This window comes from Phaenicophaeus curvirostris, chromosome 8 (assembly GCF_032191515.1).
Source record: "Phaenicophaeus curvirostris isolate KB17595 chromosome 8, BPBGC_Pcur_1.0, whole genome shotgun sequence".
NCBI lineage: Eukaryota > Metazoa > Chordata > Aves > Cuculiformes > Cuculidae > Phaenicophaeus > Phaenicophaeus curvirostris.
In genome coordinates, this window is record NC_091399.1 from 3,688,746 (window position 1) to 3,706,716 (window position 17,971).

Below are 17,971 nucleotides of genomic sequence, written 5' to 3' on the forward strand. Positions count from 1 at the left end.
TCCTATCAAACACTAAACCATGACCCTCAGCACCTCATCCACCCGTGCCTTAAACACCTCCAGGGAAGGTGACTCAACCACCTCCCTGGGCAGCCTGTTCCAGTGCCCAATGACCCTTTCTGTAAAGAATTTTTTCCTAATGTCCAGCCTAAACCTCCCCTGGCGGAGCTTGAGGCCATTGCCTCTTGTCCTGCCCCCTGTCACTTGGGAGAAGAGGCCAGCACCCTCCTCTCCACAACCTCCTTTCAGGTAGATGAATCGCCCACGTTTTGTGCCGGCCGGAACAAATGGACAGTTATTCCCATAAATTATCTCATTAGCGGCGAAAACGAAGGCTCCGGGCTGCCTCTGCCCCGCCGCCCGGCCCCGCGGGGGATCGAACTCGCGGCGCTCGGAACCACAGAGCGGGTTTGGGTTGGAAGGGACCTTAAGAATCATCCAGTTCCACCTCCCCTGTCCTGGGCACCTCCCACTAACTCAGGCTGCCCAGGGCCCCATCCAACCTGGCCTCGCACACCTCCAGGGAAGGGGCAGCCACAGCTTCCCGGGGCAACTTGTGCCAGCGCCTCATCGGCGAGAATTTTTTTCCTAATATCTAATCTGAATCTTTCCCTTTCCAATTTAAAGCCATTCCCCCTCACCCCATCACTCTGTGCCCTCGTAAAATGCCCCTCCCCAGCTTTCCTGCAGCCCCTTCAGGTGCTGGCAGGGCGCTGCAAGGTCTCCTCGGAGCCTTCTCTTCTCCAGTCTAAGCAACCCCGACTCTCTCAGCCCGGCCCCGCACGGGAGGCGCTCCAACCCTCGCACCATCCTCGCTGCCCTCCCCGTCCCCGCTCCAGCGGCTCCCGGCGCGGCTCCCGGCGCGGCTCCCGGCGCGGCTCCCGGCGCGGCTCCCGGCGCGGCTCCCGGCGCGGCTCCCGGCGCGGCTCCCGGCGCGGCTCCCGGCGGGCGGGCCGGGCCGCGGGCGGGAGGAGCCCCGGGCGGAGCATGGAGCGGGTGCGCGGGGCCGGGGGCGCGGGCGGGGCCGGGCCGCAGGGACCCCCTGGACCCCCCCGGCCCAAACGCCCTTTCCAGGTCGCTGGAAGTTTGTTTTTTTCCTTTTTGTTTCATTTTAGGATTCCGGAGAGAGCGATTCTGAGCCGAGGGAGTGGAGACCCGTCGCTTACAGACGGTGCACGGACACTCTCTGGCTGCTCCTCTTCTTTATTTTCTGGGCCGGTTTGGTAAGCGCGCTTTTTTTTTTTTTTCTTGGAATCAAAAAAGAGGGATCCCAAATTCCTGGGGCTCCGCAGGGCTGAACCCAACGCGGAGCGGCGGTGGCGCGGGGCCAGGCCCGGCCGGTGCGGTGCCCGCAGCCCCGGGAGCCCGAGCGCTCCCTTCACTCGCAGCGCCCCATGACTGAGAATCTGCTTTATCATGGATCAATCCTGGCTCTGACTGAGCCCTTTTTTCTGCTTGCCTTAGTCATCGCGGTCCTGTCATCTTGCAGCCGCGAGCTTTTGGGGAGAGGCACTGCCTTTCTTAAGTTTTTCTTACTGTATGTCTGAGGCTCAGGGTTCTCGTGAACGCGCTAGTTTTCAATTCAGTTCCTAATAAACCTCTCGGTGGAGGCTGATGCAGGAGAATCCCTACCCCTTCTGAACCCTGCCTAAGCTAACTTTGTAAACGGGACAGGTTTTTTTCCACCCTGCCTTAGGCTTAGTGCTTCGGTCAGTGGAGGGAACGCCAAAAATTAAACCTTTCAAATGGTGAGGATTTAGGATTTTTGTTTGTTTTCTCTCGCTGTTTTAATTACTCAGTTTCTGTGAAATACCTTATTCCATACATATATTTGTTTTCTTTTCTTTGGTCTTATTTTCAGAAGGCTAAAGAATTTTTAGTGACGCTGATTTGTTCACATAGTGAAAAAAATAGAAACCACATTAGTAACTCTGTGGAACTGCATCTCGCTGGCATGTATGGGCACACCCCTCCAGCAATCATACAGCCGTCTATTACTTAACAATATTTATGGCTTGTGTCCAGCGTTCTGCCCTTAAAAAGAAAGAAATCATATGTACACGGTATTTTCCATAATGATGGCAATGGACCTGCAACATCCATCTTTAGAAGGAATGCCAGAACTTTTCTGAAAGTATATTTCAGATCGAGTTACAATACCAATTCGTTTCTCCTCTTTCTTCTGAGAACAATTTAATTATTAACAAATATTTGCTATGTAAAATAAACTGGATCTGGAAAGGTTTTGTTATCGTAACGAATATTACCTAGACAAGTAGTATGTCAGCTTTAACTGCTTTAACTACAAATATCTCCTTAGATATTTGCAGTCGTAATTTTAAAAAGTATTATTAAAGTAGGTAGACTACAAACATATAAGAGATAATGAGACTACATCAGGGACTAAGGAAATAGGTGCTTATATGTTTGTGTATGAGACTCAGTTTTTGCCCAGATCCCACCTTTAGTCACAAGTGTTATAAGTAGAATAACAAATAAAGGCTACAAAACCTTTAAGATGCCAGTTGTAGTGGGTCTGATATGTGCAATCTGTCTTCAGCCCAGCTGATATTCAGCAAATTAGTTGTGGTTAATGTGGGACAGAGAATACTTGATGCTGCCAGCAGCTGGCGTGTAGCCATAGAGCTTAGTGTATTGTCCTTGGTGCGTGTAAAATGCAGTTTACACCCCGTGGGACAGAGGAGATGATTGAATCACTGATTTCAGCCATAGCTGGAGTGCTGTAAGTAAGCCTTTGGGTAAAGTCATGCCAAGGACTTCACTGACTTCCCAGAAGAAGAGTTACTGCGTCTTGGCATTTGGAAAGGTTCTTTCCATAGGGTATTTTTGCCCTCATAGAGTCCATGAGAAGGATTTAAGCTGCATTCCTAGGCAAGGTGTCTAACATTGGCTGCTTGGCCAACAAAGTCACTTAACTGCCTAGGGAGCTGATCTGCTGGGGCTTCAATCGAAGAGCAGAGCATCTGTAAGATCAGTGCAGTGTCACCTAAGCCCACGGTGTGACTCTCTCCAGGTTTTTCATGTGTTAAAGAATGCTTCTTCGTGAAATTTCATATAACCTGCATTTTAGTTATACTTTATGTGTTTTAAATGTACCTCTGATTAAATTCACTACCAGCTCCATTTCAGCAGATGTATTGCCCAGGTGTGTCTTGAAGGGCATTCTGAAAAATGAGAAGGCGGTAAGCACGCGTGAAAAATAACCATTTAAGTGACCTTGCCTAGGGACACACATGAACTTCAGTAGAGGCAGTATTTAGCACTGGCACTTACTACTGCTTTCCTGCTATTTTAATCAAGACCCCTATTTGTCTTCTCCTGTGATACTCTGCTTTATTTAAATACTTCCAGCAATGGGCGAGGGAAAGTTCTAAGGAGGCAGTAGGGCTAAACTTGTCCATATGACATCTTCTGACCTTGTGCAAGGGGGGTGAATTTTAGATTTAACTCTTTGCATCCGCAAGTCAAAAATGTGTGGGTTAAAATGATTGTTTATTGAATGGGAAAGAAAAGCTTATTGTAGCATGATTTTTCATGAAGAAATATTTTAACAGATGTTTATAACTGGCTATGCTATGATGGCTGGTGCCGCAGAGAGACTTGTGCTTGGATATGACAGCTTCGGGAACATATGTGGTAGGAAGAACACTCCTGTTAATGGAGCACCCCTTTCTGGACAGGACATGACTAATAAAAAGTAAGTACATCAGATAATGTCTCAATAAATAAAATGTTTGGGAACTTAATAAGATACACATCTTCTATTTGTCAGTTATATATGCATGTGTATATTATATACATGCTCATATTAAAAGGCAAAAAAAAGACATGAGAATGGTGCAAAATGATGAGTGAAACTAGAAAGTTAAGATAGAACTTGAAAATTTGCTACATCATTATACTTTATGCTGACTTCTTAAATAAGATCTCAGTATTTTGGTCAAACCAGGAGTCATTCTATATGGCATCACTTTGCATATAAGGAAGTTGCATGTTGAAATATCCTGTAATTCTTTCAACTCCCATGAACTAGTCCTTGTAGAATGGCACCTTCCTTGGAAGCTTCTGATCCCATTAAAGAACATGAAATTTAACATAGAAATATAGCATATTCTCAAATTGCTTCTTAACTTCTGACTTCAACTCCATATTTTTCCATTATATGTGGTAAAAGAATTTATTTGCTTTGTAGCACTTTAAAAAGATGGAAAGAAGGCTCAGAATTTAAACATATAAAAACTAGAAATCTTGTTTTTTGAAAAGAGGATGTTTTTTTCTTTCTAGGTATGTGTTCTTTCTGAATTCATGCAGCCTGGAAATGCAAAGCCTCAAAATCAGTTCAGTTTCCTTGTGCGTGTCTAGTTGTCCACAAGAGCAACTCAACTCTTTGGAAGACCTCCAGAATTTTGCAAGGACTAATGGTGTGCAACAGGGAATATAAATATCTTGGTGTATCTATAGAACAGCTGAGCAGCTTTCACTTTGTAATTCTTATGTTTGCTACACTAGAGAGTAATTTATTACCGTTAATTTCCTGAGCAGCCCATGTCAACAGTAAATAAAATGTCTTGTTTCTGCTTTATTTCAAAGCCATGGTTTCTAGAAATGTTATATCTCTCTTACGTAAATTCAAATGTTGTTGATTAATTCCTGCACAATGCTGAGATTATCCAGGAGAAAGCTGTCTGCTGCGAATGAACTAGTGTAGTTTGGTGGGGGTGGTAGTAGGTGAAGACTGCATATGCAATTTGAGAAACTTATCCAACTGCTTCTTTTAAGTGGTAGAATTACTAATTCCAGAGATACAAGTGATTTTATCCCTTTATACATCAGGTCCCAAAGTTTGCTGTTCCACCTGTATTTATTTTTATTTTATTCTGATGTTCAAGATGGTTATGATGTCAGAAGTAGTTATGGTGCAAAAGAGGCAACTCCAGTTCATTTATGTGAAACACATAAATAATCTGTAGCCTCACCCTTATTCCATAGGTTATGCATAAACTGCAGACTGTATGAATACTGATAGCTATTTTTCTTGGAGGTCAGAATTCCATTCTTCTCTGTTTTGTTGTTCTGTTTGGTAAGGACTGCTGTTTTAATTGACAACATTTGTCTTAATTTTATTTTGGGATATTTTGCCATCATTTGGTAAGTACAGAGAGCTGTAAACACTTGTGGTATTATATAAGTATTTTCATTGTAACTGAATTTAATTGCATGAAATTTTATTTACATGCTAAACCTGTTTGCATGTGTCCAGACTTTCTTTCTCAGAAACATTATATAGTGGAGTAGAGATTATTAGCAGAGTACCTGGTAGTATTTAGCCTAGAGCCCTGAAAATATTATGTTTCTGGGTAGATGTGTATTTTCTTCTAAATCATGAGAGATCTAGTTCTACAGTAGCTTCTGTCATTTTAGATTCTTCTGTTTTCTTATCTTCATGAGTAAGTTTTTAGAGCTGAAATATCACACTCTAAAACAAGTAGTAGTCCTGCCCTCCAGGAAGATCAAATGGCAATTATTGTTAAGTCTGGAAGGTAGAAGATTCCCCAGAGTTTGCTTTAGATGTACCCAATTAACTACTTTTGTTATTTACCTTCCCACTGAAATATCAGGGGTGAATGTGGCCTGCTAAGGGACCAAGGCCGAAGTGTAAACAAAACTTAATTGATAATCTGTTTTTCTCTAAAGCTTTAACTAATATTAAGTTATCTTTATTTCCCCTTCTTAGGTTCTTATCTTTGTGTTTACAACCTGAACATTTCCAGTTACACACTAAATCCAAAGGCAGCGGAGCTGTGTCCCACACTGCCAGTTCCACCAAGGTAAGAATTGCTGGGTACTGTACAACACCCTTGAGTCCAAACAGCTTCTTAAGGATTGTTCCTGAACCCAGAAATTTCCATCAGAATTTTTTCATAGCTAGCTGGCTTGAAGCACAGGTCTGTGGATGGCATAGTCTTTAGCATTTGGCATTGGTGAGTCACAATCCTGAAACCCATGATTTTAAATTCCACTGTGACATGAAAATACAGCAAAGACTTGGAATCTGCATATTTGCAGAGCGAAGTCATCTGTTCTCCGCAAGACAAAACAGGGGAAAAAAGCAAACAGAAGAGAGCAGGAGACATAAAAACTTTGCATGCAGTGGATCAAAAGTGGGCATGTAAACTGATGGGAAAATATGGTCCATTTTACTTATTTCTTCAACTTCTTTGCCTTTTTTCTGTTTGACAAGGAACTTGGCAAAGTTATTAATCTTGCACAGGTGTATTTAATAATACAAGCAAAGCTGGTCAAAGAAGTTTTTAACTGTTGATGAACAATCTTCTTTTTAGGCATTAATCTGTCTTTGACTGTTGTAGTGCAGCACTGCCGAAGTGGGACAATAAATATATAGAAGCTTGGCTGGGAGTGCCAAATAATTTCATATATAAATACTTGGTGGTGTTAATTGTACCTTACAAACATTGTTTTGATGTTGCTTTTAGAATGCCTTAGGTATCATAAAAACATTATGAAGTGTTTGTGGTCTGGAATTATCTACAACAATGTAGCTTACAGCTATGTTAGCGTGAGTTTAGGTTTTCATAGAATAACCAGATTGGAAGAGACCCACCGGATCATCGAGTCCAACCATTCCTATCAAACACTAAACCCTGCCCCTTAGCACCTCGTCCACCCGTGCCTTAAACACCTCCAGGGAAGGGGACTCAACCACCTCCCTGGGCAGCCTCTTCCAGTGCCCAATGACCCTTTCTGTGAAAAATTTTTTCCTAATGTCCAGCCTAAACCTCCCCTGGCGGAGCTTCAGGCCATTCCCTCTAGTCCTGTCCCCTGTCACTTGGGAGAAGAGGCCAGCACCCTCCCCTCCACAACCTCCTTTCAGGTAGTTGTAGAGAGCAATGAGGTCTCCCCTCAGCCTCCTCTTCTCCAGGCTAAACAACCCCAGCTCTCTCAGCCGCTCCTCATAAGGCCTGTTCTCCAGCCCCTTTACCAGCTTCGTCGCTCTTCTCTGGACTCTCTCCAGAGCCTCAACATCCTACGTAGGAGCAGAGCACATGAAGCCAAACTAGAATGGGAATAGGGGCTGGATGCTAATGGTGATTGAGACACTAGTTCATTTTTTTCTCTCAGGCTGATCTTGAATAGATATTCTGGTAAAGTGATACAGGCATGTTGCTGCTAGGAGTTCATTTTGCAGGTGAAACTTAAACCTGCCATTAGTAGCAGACCACTCCTATGCCCACTGCCCTGTTGTGTCAGACCCCATGTGCCAGTTCTCCTCGGGAGGAAAGATGCTGCCAGGTTACAGGTCAGATTGGCTGGCTGTGTCTACACAGCCAGTAGGGTTCTGCAAAGGGCTTGAAAGAGAATGGTGGAATGAACCTCTGTGGAATTAAAACTGTTTGTCCAGTAATTAATATTTTTTACCATCTTTGTTTTTAACCTTCCAGTAAATCTTTTCCATTATTTAATCGATGTGTTCCACAAAGCCCAGAATGCTATTCCAGATATGCATCTGTCTTAATAAGTATGGTTAATGAAATGGATGTTTTTCACCGAACTCTGAGTGGAATATTGGCAGGAAGAGATACTGTGATAGGACTGAGTGTCCTTGCACTAGGTAAGGTTATAAATAAGAAGTGAATGATGATATTCAATTAAAATATGATATTTTAAAAGTTTCTATTAACTTTATACCTTTAATTTAAAGTGATCTTCTTCGTCTTTTCTGGGCAGAGTTGTTTTAAGAAAGTAATTGTGTTTTATCAGGAAGCATTTAATAGACTGATGAAATACAGCTTTAAGATATATCAGGTTCTGTGTTCCTTGATAAGATTGTATACCTCATATCAGGGGACTATAAAAAATTGTTGATGGAAATAAAGTGGCATAAGCATGAATGTTTTAACTTATATCTTCTACAAAATACTACTGAAAAGCTAATAATTCCCAAGGTGAAATATTTCAGTTGAAAGTTTGTTATTAGTAAGTTACATGAGGCAGTGTGGTTTAAATGTTGAAAGAGTTAACAGCTTTTTTGCTGCTTTTAAAACCACTGTTTGAAAATAAAAGGTCAAATTCTGAAAGAACCTTAAATTTATCTTGAAAGTAAGTAAGGGTAATTTAAATGAGTTGTAATACTCATAATAAACTTACTTTGTGTATTTTTCAGCCTTCTCTCTTGTACTGGTTATAGCCTTAAGATTCATTCGGATGCTTCTGGTCCATACTTTGATTGCACTGGTTGTATTTGGGTTGTTATGTGAGTATATTTATCTTTTAGCATATGCTTAGTTCGATGAATCATCCCTCTGAACTGAAAGAAAGCCAGCTGAGCAAACAGCTGTCCTTTTTCTCCGTGGCCATCCTCTGTAACCTTAAGTTTAGCACAGCCATTTCCAGGCTGAGCCCTGCTTGCCTTTGGGTGCCAAGCTCTGGCTGTGCTGTTCCTGTTGTTGAGCATTGGGATGATGATGATGAGTATTTTTTATAGATGCCTGAAAAGGACATTTATTTTGGCAGGTGAACGCAGTTATTAAAATGATACTGTTTCAAAGAAAGTTTAGTGAAGTTTTACATTGCCTGCTTTAGAAAGGGAGAGCTATAGGAACGTGTCTGGCTAACGCTTGTCATTCCGTAACAGTGAGCTTTGCTTCTCCTCAATGAAATTACATGCCTGAGCTTTAGAATAACTACAAGAAAACCAAATGTTCTGCTGCGGTTTTACCTCAGACTAGCAGATCATTATGTGAATTTTCTCTGTGATCATTGATATAAGTGTTCCTTTCTGCTGCATGACACAAATCCTGAGCTGAGCTTGGGTTGGGCAGCAGGGCGCGAGGCTGGCGAGGGAGGCCAGGCAGGCAGCAGCCTGTGACAGCACCGCGCTGCAGCCTGGGGAGTGCTGCCTGCCTTCACGTTGCTGTTGTCTGTTCAGTTGTCTCAGGTGTTCTCTGGTGGCTGTATTATGACTACAGGAACGATCCCAGTATTGAATTGGAAACAGAAAAGGAAAACGTAAAGTTTTTACTTGGATATGCCATCTTCTCAACAATAGTTACTGTAAGTAACATTTTACCCTAAGGAACAGCAGAGGCTGTAACTTGAAAATTTGAACTGCAGTGGTTCTGCAACAGCAAAACCCAGATCCTTATTCCTTTCAAATTTGAAAGTGAGAATCAGTTATAAGATCTGCTTACACTCATTTCAATAGTTTCCTATCTTCATTGTAAAATTTGTTTGTCAGCACGGGGCTGTTCTATACTTCAACCCTGTTCAAACAGTGTCAGTAGTGGTGGTATAGAAATGCAAGAATTGTGTTCCATCTCCTTTCTTCTCTGCATGACTGGAGAGTCATGTTTTGTGAACAGAGTGGCACTGCCTTGATATGAACGTGAGATTTGTGAATTCAGCCTACCCTGGCAGTAGGGTAGGAGCAACTCTTTTAGACAGTGAAAGGGGTAGTGAAGAACAGGCAGTAGTGCCTAGGCCTTAAGTTATGGGGTTAAATTTTACTTCTCTCATTGACTTGGTTTTCCAACAGCAAATCTGAGTGTGGCTTGCAACTTTTAAAGTGATTTTTTCACTCTTGATGTTGCAATGCTCTAGAGTCATTGCTAAATATGAGAGTACAATTTGTACTTCATAAGACATTTGTCAAATGGTTGCTGTTCTGTTTTAGGAAAACAGAGTAGGATCCATAGACTGGTATTCACCAGATGTGCACAATCAGACAGTTTACACTGATAAAAATAAGATGTTGCAGATCAGATTTTCTTTCTTATCCTTTCCAAGTTATGGCCTTTTTACTTCTGTTGATGCTAAAGGGGTAAGAAAAGATTCCTTTGCGTGCATGTGAGGTCGAGTACAACTGACTGCCATCTGTAGAACTGTGGGGGCATCCACTGCTGCAGGTTATGTTTCTCTTCAGAGCTGGGGGCTTCTTTCTAGGACAGGCAAGAAAATGAGTGAAGCGACTGTCACTGCCTTTATTATTTTAAACATTTCACCTTCTCTTTTAATTGCTGTTCATAGTTGCTTGCGTACAAAGAACTGGGGACATTGTGGGGTTTCTGACCTGGGGTTTTGTTGTCAGTGGCTTTTTTTACTTTGATTAAAAATAATCTAATTAAATGAGGTTTCATTTTATGTCTGCTTTGTTACCGTATGTACACAGTTCTCAAATTAGTTTGGTTGTGCTACTGTCCCTTCTGCAGAAAAGGATGGATCTTCCTACCGTTGTCAGCAGTGGCAAGCTGACCTGAGTAGGAAGAATGTTTAGATGTTCATGACTTAGAGGGTACATGAATGAAGTGTGTAGTGTGTAATGTACATTTGTGTTTGGTGTAAAGCAAAACAGACTGTTTTCATTGTGTGAATTACAGCTTTATGAATCCTATTTTGTTTTAAAGAAACAGAAGTAATGATTTCATAAAATCAGATTTTAATCCACAGGCTCTTTGAGAATATTGGCACCTCCTCAGAAAGCATTGCCAGTGCACAGTTTGCGTAATGTGCCTCGCTGTCACGTTTTTGTGGAATTTGTACACCTGATCCCACGTTTGACAACTCTGATACTTAGTATTTAAGAAAAACAACCCAACAATTTGTCTTTTTATTTCCTTTAACAGGTTGTTATTCTTTCCCTTATACTTGTACTAAGAAAGAGGCTTCAGTTCACAGTACAGCTCTTCCAACTTGTTGGTAAAATCATTGGCAGAATTCCTTTCCTCCTGTTCCAACCACTCTGGACCTTCCTGATTCTCATTGTCTTCTGGTTGTTTTGGGTTGCTGTACTACTTAGCTTAGGAACTGCAGGTAAGTATACACTTTCAATGTTTTTGGATGAATGCTGTTTCCTAAGTTAAATTCTTGAATATGGGACCTCCTGATGTTAGTGTACAAAATGTTCATTGTTACACAGCTGTGTTACTCTTTTGTTTATTTTTTCCCCCACTATTTGGAGTCTTCAACATCACCATAGTTCTGTGATTCATACCACTGCAGAAGGGAGATTTTTGCTCCTGTATGTGGACTTTATTTTTGTTCGTTCTCAATTATGTTATTTGTGATTAGCCTGAGGTAGATACAGTATATGTTTGATGTGTTTAAATGAAGAAAGTAACAGGAGGGAGGAAACAGCTTTTAATGCATTCATTATGAACTGAGAATCTTAATCTTCTCTGACTATAAACAGTGTCCAGTTGTCATGGAGGCAGAACATTTCTGAGTAGTGGTTCAGTGAAAACTGCTGTCATTATTTAGACTAGTACAAGAGTATTTGGGTTAATTCAGAGGTTCTCATGGTTGTAAGGGAGGTGCTCTGTAGAAATAGTCTATGAAAAATCTGCAATAACAGATTTTGAGTATGGAAGTGGTATTACTGTGGGACATACCACTGTAAGGTCTGTCACTGACTGAACCAGGGTAATTTGGATGCTCTCCCTTGGCCCAGTATTATGCCATTCAAAGGCGGAGAGGTTATTCTTCCATGCAACATCACCCAAAGAAGGAAAGGTATACCATGTAAGCCTGGGGATTTCTGTTGCAGATATCAGCTTTTGGACGTAGGAAGCATTATGGTTTGGGGTTTGGTTTTTTGTTGGTTTTTTTTTTTTTTTGATTTTAAATGCGTAGGGCCACTGCTAGGACGTAGTTGTTGTCCTTTGTGTTGGAGCTGATGCGGAATTGATGCAGATAGGGACAGTTGTTTTGTCATCCCTATACTGATTAGTAGGCTTTCTATTTTCTGAATTTTGGAGGTGGTTTCTGTGTGGAAAACTAAATGCAGCCTAGCTCTTCAAATGCTTATGTGTTACCATTTTATCTTGTTTACACCACCCCTTTAGACAGTGGCTGCAGTAACTCCTTTGTACTCCCTGCTAGGCTAGAAAAACCTCCAGCCTTTCTGTAACTGAGCCCATTTGGCAAACCTGGCAGTATTCCCCACCTCTATGGGTCATGTACCACATTCCTCTTACGTCACATCTGCTTCCATCTCACCCGGTTAATTCTGGCACTGTACAAGACATATTTCAGTTGTAACGTAAGAGCGTATCTGTCTGAGTCCCTGTTAGCATTGCAAATCACTCACCCATTGCTTAGGCTACATTAGGATATGCTTCCCTCCAGATTTCATTGGAGAGTTGTGCAGCTTTGCATTGGTCTCTCTGTTTCTGCTGCCTTTCCTCCAGTACCTCATGTCTGTCAAAACTTGTTGCTTGAAGCTGATAACCTGCTTCTCCTGCAAGAGTGTCAGACCTAGTAAGGCTGAATCTCCAGCCTACATTCTTTTTGTAAGTTGTTCCTGGCTGACTAAATAGTCAAGTAGATGCACTTTGCTTTAGGTGTCATGGATGTTACTTCTCCACTCTTCTCTGAGTTGGATTTTTGCTTTACAGAGGCGGCATTGCGTGCTAGATGCAGCTTTGTATAGTTGTTAGATTTTTGCAAAATCCTCATCCCATTTATATCAGCCTGGCAGCAGTAATTTTCAAACTGGCCCTGTGGGGTGTCTTCTAACTGGTTCAGACCAGTTCTTTACAGAAGGGGGCATCTCCTGAGCAATCAACCAACTGTTTATTTCATGCACCTGCTTGAATCAGATGCAATTTAAGATAAACTTTAACTATAGAAAACCTAGTAGCAAGTAAGTAAAATGAACAATAATAGACGGATTTGCTAAATACATAATTAACAAGAACTATTAGAGGAGATATTACATTCTTGATATTTTTCTGAGCTGGCCCATTACCCACAGGAATATTCACTGGTACCGTTAATATGCTCACATAAAGATGTGAAGCTTTCCCTTGTTAAATCTAAATTTAGAAAATGCCAGCTGAGTCTGTTGCGTTCAAAATCTTTTGGAAATGCAACAGTCATTAGAAGAGTAGGAATATTTTAGCTTATATGGCAGAAACAGCTTGAGGATAAGTGCAGGATGGGGAAATAGCCAGGTATTTCCTAGATGCTTTTACAGACTTTGCAGCAAAGTAGTGACTTTCACATTCTATCCGAAAGCAAATTCCACGTGTATTCTCAGGGAAATAAAACACAATGAGAACTGCCTTTGAGAGGCTTTTTATGCTTTTCCCGTATTGTGCCATTTTCCTTCATCAGTTACATTCTCTGTTTCCTGCTAGACATTTCTATTCAACTTTTTTTGTTTTTCCTGCCTGCTTGGAGAGTAGGATTCAAATAGTTTGTGACCTGCTGTTACATTCCTAGTGTAGCACACATCTCCTGGCTCAAAGGTATTTTATTTTTTGTCTTCTCCCTAGCACAATGAGTGCTGATGTTTGTGGCAAGTAATACAAACAGTACAGTACAGAAGGCAGCACAATCTTGTCACACAGTAAGGTGATGTTAGGGTTTCGAGGACCCTCTCAGTTTTGAACGAATTTCCTTTTTGTAGATTTAGCATAAGAAGGGAAGGACATTTCCAGGTGTTTAACTGTCAATATGTAGTTCATATGAAGAATCTAGTAAAACATGTTCGGACTAAAGTCTTCTGACAGGATATTTTTAGTATAGATGTCAATCCCTATCAGATTTCTCTGTCAACAGTTAGTGTGTTGATAGTTAGAAGAGAATGTGCATTTGATGAGTAATCCAAGCCAATTCTAAGTTAGAGCCTAAGCATGAATGTAGATAGAAAAATGCCATTCTATGCGTTCATTTATTTTTCTAGTTAAAACTCAATTCTGTTATTTTTACAATTTGTATTTGTAATTATTCTTTTTGTTAAACTGCCTATGTTAAATGTGACTGTTGTCACCCAGCAGGTGTAAATGGAGTTCTTGGCAAAGGCCAAGGGCTGAGGAGTTGCGTAAATAACATGTAGCTGAGGTGCCGCAGCTCAGTGCCCGCTAGGTGCCGATAAAGTAGTGTGGGACAATTTCTTCTCAATCTGCTCCACTGTTTACAGCTGCTACGATTACAGAGTAATGCCTCGACAACAAAGGCAATTTTGCCTTTTAATGGTCTGGAGAGGTACTGAAGGATTTTTTTTCATCCAGGTCTCAGGTTGAGAAGATTTGTCAAGGTGATGCAGGAGGTCAGTGTCAGCAAGAGGTATGATAGTTGGTTGCATTTCCAGTCCCACACTTACCTCAGATTTGCTTTGTAGTTCAAAACTCAGACAGATGAACAGTAGACTAGACTTGGTATTGAGAATATTCGTTTAGATTTTATTTCAATTTTTAAACCCAACTATGAGTCCTCTGAAATGCTGCATGGTAAAGCAGCTCACAGAAAGGTAGCTTGTTGGGGGTTGGTTTGCTGTTCCAGGATGACTAGTACTTAGACATCCTGTAAAAATAGATATGTATATAATACTGTATGGTTAATAATGCATTGGCAGAACAGCTTTCTGTTATCTGGTTTTCTACAATCATCCTGTAAATGGAAGACATATCTTTGGCTTTTTGAGTTTTGGGGATTCTCTGCAACAGCTGAGAGCACCCCTCTGAAGATCTCCCAGGATACACTGTCTTTGAGCAATTTGTTTTCTCTGTTGACGAAGTTGTCTATTCAGGATTCAGTTTGTAAATACAGGTGGTGGTTTTCATGATTTAGACACTTTTTATTCTCACAAATATTTTTTCTGGTGCTATGCAGACTACATTTGAAATGCAAATATACAAAGACAACTGAAAAAAAATGAAATCTTTGTAAAACCATTATTATTTTGTCTAATATAGAGAGATGGGAAAGTGAAATTGGCTTGCTGCTGTGCTGCACCTGTTCTTAACATTTTCCTTGAATCTTCACTAGTTCTATAACATTTATAGTGTCTCTGCATCTTACAGCTCTGGAACACTGGATGTCGCTTCAGCTGTGGTGCACCTGTGCGACCACACAGGCAACTTATTTACACCCCCCCAAAAGTTAGTGTTACTCTGAGAAAAGACTAACTTCCTGGGAGCTGTAGAAAACTATAGCCCACACTTGGAAAGGTACTTATGCACATGACTGACTTTGAAACACATGGGTAATCCTATTAAAATCAGTGGGACTACTTATGCATTTTAAGGTAGGCACCTGCTTAAGTACCTTGGTAATTCCCAATCTGTAAGAGCAGCAGAGTCTGAGTGAATTCCAGACCCGGAGAACTAGGAGAAATGCCAGATTCCATGAGACTTGAGACAGAACAAACAGTGGCACCAGTTAGAACCATTAGCTGGCTAGGAATGGAATTCAGCTGTGCTTTGGAAAAGCTGATATGTCTTAGGGTTATTGAGTCTTATTGTTTGCTAATTTGTGAGGCATTTCACTGCTGAACTGAAGTGGCCATGTGGCACAGCAAAGCACTTCTTTTAACTTCCCAGCAGGCAGAAGTTGCGGAGTCTACATGGCATAAATCCTATGCATGTAATGTAGAGTGGGAAAGCGGTGTTAGATTTTCATGTAATAAAAGTGCATCCTACAGCCAAGCGAGCAATAAAATTGCCACATAAAGCTGTGCAGTAGCAAAATCAGTAATGAAAATGTATTTCCTGCAGGGTCCTTGATGTTCCAATTACAGTCAGCTAGCTTGGCACTTATAGCCACTACATGGAAAAAGCTAAATAAAATAACATAATAAATTCTGTTGCAGGAAGCATGAAGATTCAGTGTATGATGCCAGAACCTTTCCTCACTTAGCACTGGGAAGGGCACATCACGTTTTCATGTTGACAGGAACTGATAAACAAGCTCTCAGTATTTTCTGGTCAGTGTTTCTTTGTTTCTGATAAGGAAATTGCTGAGCTAGACTTCCCAGGAATTTTTCTCCCTTACAACAGCCTACTACTCCAGGCATCAGCAAAACCTTGCAACAGTAGTTGCTGAGTAAGAGCATCTGACATAAGTCTGAAAGTACCAAAATGCAGCTAATGATGCTGCGTGTGGACACCGATTTTTGTGTTGCTGCATTGCTGTGCTGACTGATGCGATAACACAGCACTGAGCCAGAGTCAGATGGATAAACTCTTCTGAACTCTGCTGCAAACAAACACTTGTGTGTGTTTGCATTGTTAACAACACTTATTTGAAGTATTTGCAGCAGATCAACATTTGTACTGATCAGAGGCTTTCTGATTTGGTGATTCAGCTGTAGGGACTTCAGTTCTTTACTGACTTTAATGTTATCACTAAGAGTCTATAGCATGCCAGAAAGACTTGTGACTATGTAGTTGAAGCAAAATATTCTGTTGAGAAATTAAACCATATTTTCAGGGCATTATTGAGAAAGTTTGGCTTGTATGAACACATAGATCACAGCAGAGTGACAAGGAAAACGGCATATACTTTTCTCAACAGGGTATGTAGGATAGCTTTAAGGTTACCTGTGCTGCCAAGACTAACATATGAAAAATAGCATTGTATGTAATTCTCTTAACAAAATTATGCATGCATGGTAGGCCTGGAAGACAGGGAATCAGTCAGACACAGGTGTTTACATTGGTAAACAGATTTCTGTGATGTAACACAAACAGCTTACCTTACCAGGACAGCAAAGGGATCAATGGTGAGCTTACAGGTGGATGTGCCTGATTTCTGTGCAGTGGGGCACAGCCCTGGGCACATATACATGTCTGAGGCTGGCCAGAAAAGACAAAGCCGTTATTGTTGTTGCTGCAGATGGTTATGGCAGGAGGCTAATAAAAAGCAAGCAGAATTAGTTTACCATACAGACATTTATCAGTATTCATGACAAAACTATGGAAGGAAAGCTTGAAGTGTGCCTTTTTTTTTTGAAAATAAACATTCAGGTGGATCGTATGGTAGAAAGTGTGCTTAATTCTGCTACCAAATGGCATAATGCCTTTGCATTAAAATGGGATGGTAGGAGACCTCTTGTGTCTCATTGACCTATCATTTGCATGATTTCCCTCAGTAAGGGTTATATGCTATGGTTAATGAGAATATTTGGCTAGTTACGTACGTTGCAGGAAGAAGGCAGTCTACATCCTCTGGAAAGAGTAAAGGAGATGAAAAATCCATTGAATTCAGAACAAGAAGGACTAGGGAAGCAGGGGATGGGGAGGAGTGGCCGAGAGTTTGTGGGAAGAGGCCCGAGTAGCAGCTTTTTCACACCAAGTATCTTGTGTTTCACAGGTTTAGAATGCGTTTGAATCATAGAATGTAATGAAGCAGCAGTATTTCTATGCATGACCAACCATACAGCACTGCAAAGAGCTTACCTGTTTAGCTAAAATTTAAAACCTTTCAGAAGATAATATATCTGGAACATATTTCTGTGTTTATGTAACATTTTTTGATCCTTTCGAAGCACTTTAAAATAGTTTTGCAATGCTACTATGAGGTAGATAAATATTTTTCAGACAAAAGACCTTGCTTCCAAAGACTTATAAAGCTTGTCAAAACCTGATGGTATTGCTAACAACAAATCTTTATTGTTTCTACTTCCAGCTATTCTTGAGTATAGAACAATAGGATAGAAATTAAGTGAACCATTTCATAGATAGCTTTGTATCTGTGGTAGTTTTGAAGTTGAAAGTGGTTTGCTGTCCTGTCAGAGAACATAGAATCTGTGATTTCCAATCCTATTTTCTATAGGCTGGAGGAGACCTTTAGGATCATTTGGTCCAACCATAAACCAAGTCCAACAAATGGATACACAAAGTATTAAAGCTTAATTTATAATCCTGTTCTAGCAGTAACAGACAATTCTATGTCTCACTTTGTTATTTTTCTCATGGAGTTAGAATAAGAAACTGCTCACCTCCAGAGATTGTTTTGTTCTGTGAACGTTTGTCTTTAAAGTTAATAGACCAGACAAAAGAAATAGCAGTTTATGGACCTAGAGACCTTTCGCTAGGAACAAAAGTCCCTGTGCAATTATCCCCTGACTAGACTTCAGAGTCGGGTGGCATACCTAGAATTACATAGAGAACGGTCTGATTGTGAGGTATGTGACTTAGCCCCACATTTT

General features: G+C 41.0%; 1 protein-coding gene across 2 annotated transcripts in view; it reads left to right on the forward strand.

Annotated features, from left to right (window-relative positions):
* Positions 1-1,050: 1,050 nt before the first annotated feature.
* The window catches only part of SLC44A3 (solute carrier family 44 member 3), a 39,645-nt gene continuing 22,724 nt past the window's right edge, over positions 1,051-17,971 (forward strand). Inside the window, exons 1-8 of one of the 2 annotated variants that reach the window (XM_069862144.1) lie at positions 1,051-1,223; positions 3,576-3,718; positions 4,306-4,442; positions 5,756-5,849; positions 7,482-7,651; positions 8,204-8,293; positions 8,969-9,093; positions 10,662-10,848. In XM_069862144.1, the coding sequence (XP_069718245.1) occupies positions 3,576-3,718; positions 4,306-4,442; positions 5,756-5,849; positions 7,482-7,651; positions 8,204-8,293; positions 8,969-9,093; positions 10,662-10,848 (946 nt within the window). In that variant the 5' untranslated portion in view covers positions 1,051-1,223. The remainder of the gene's footprint in view (positions 1,224-3,575; positions 3,719-4,305; positions 4,443-5,755; positions 5,850-7,481; positions 7,652-8,203; positions 8,294-8,968; positions 9,094-10,661; positions 10,849-17,971) is intronic. The other variant, XM_069862143.1, reaches the window with a different exon arrangement.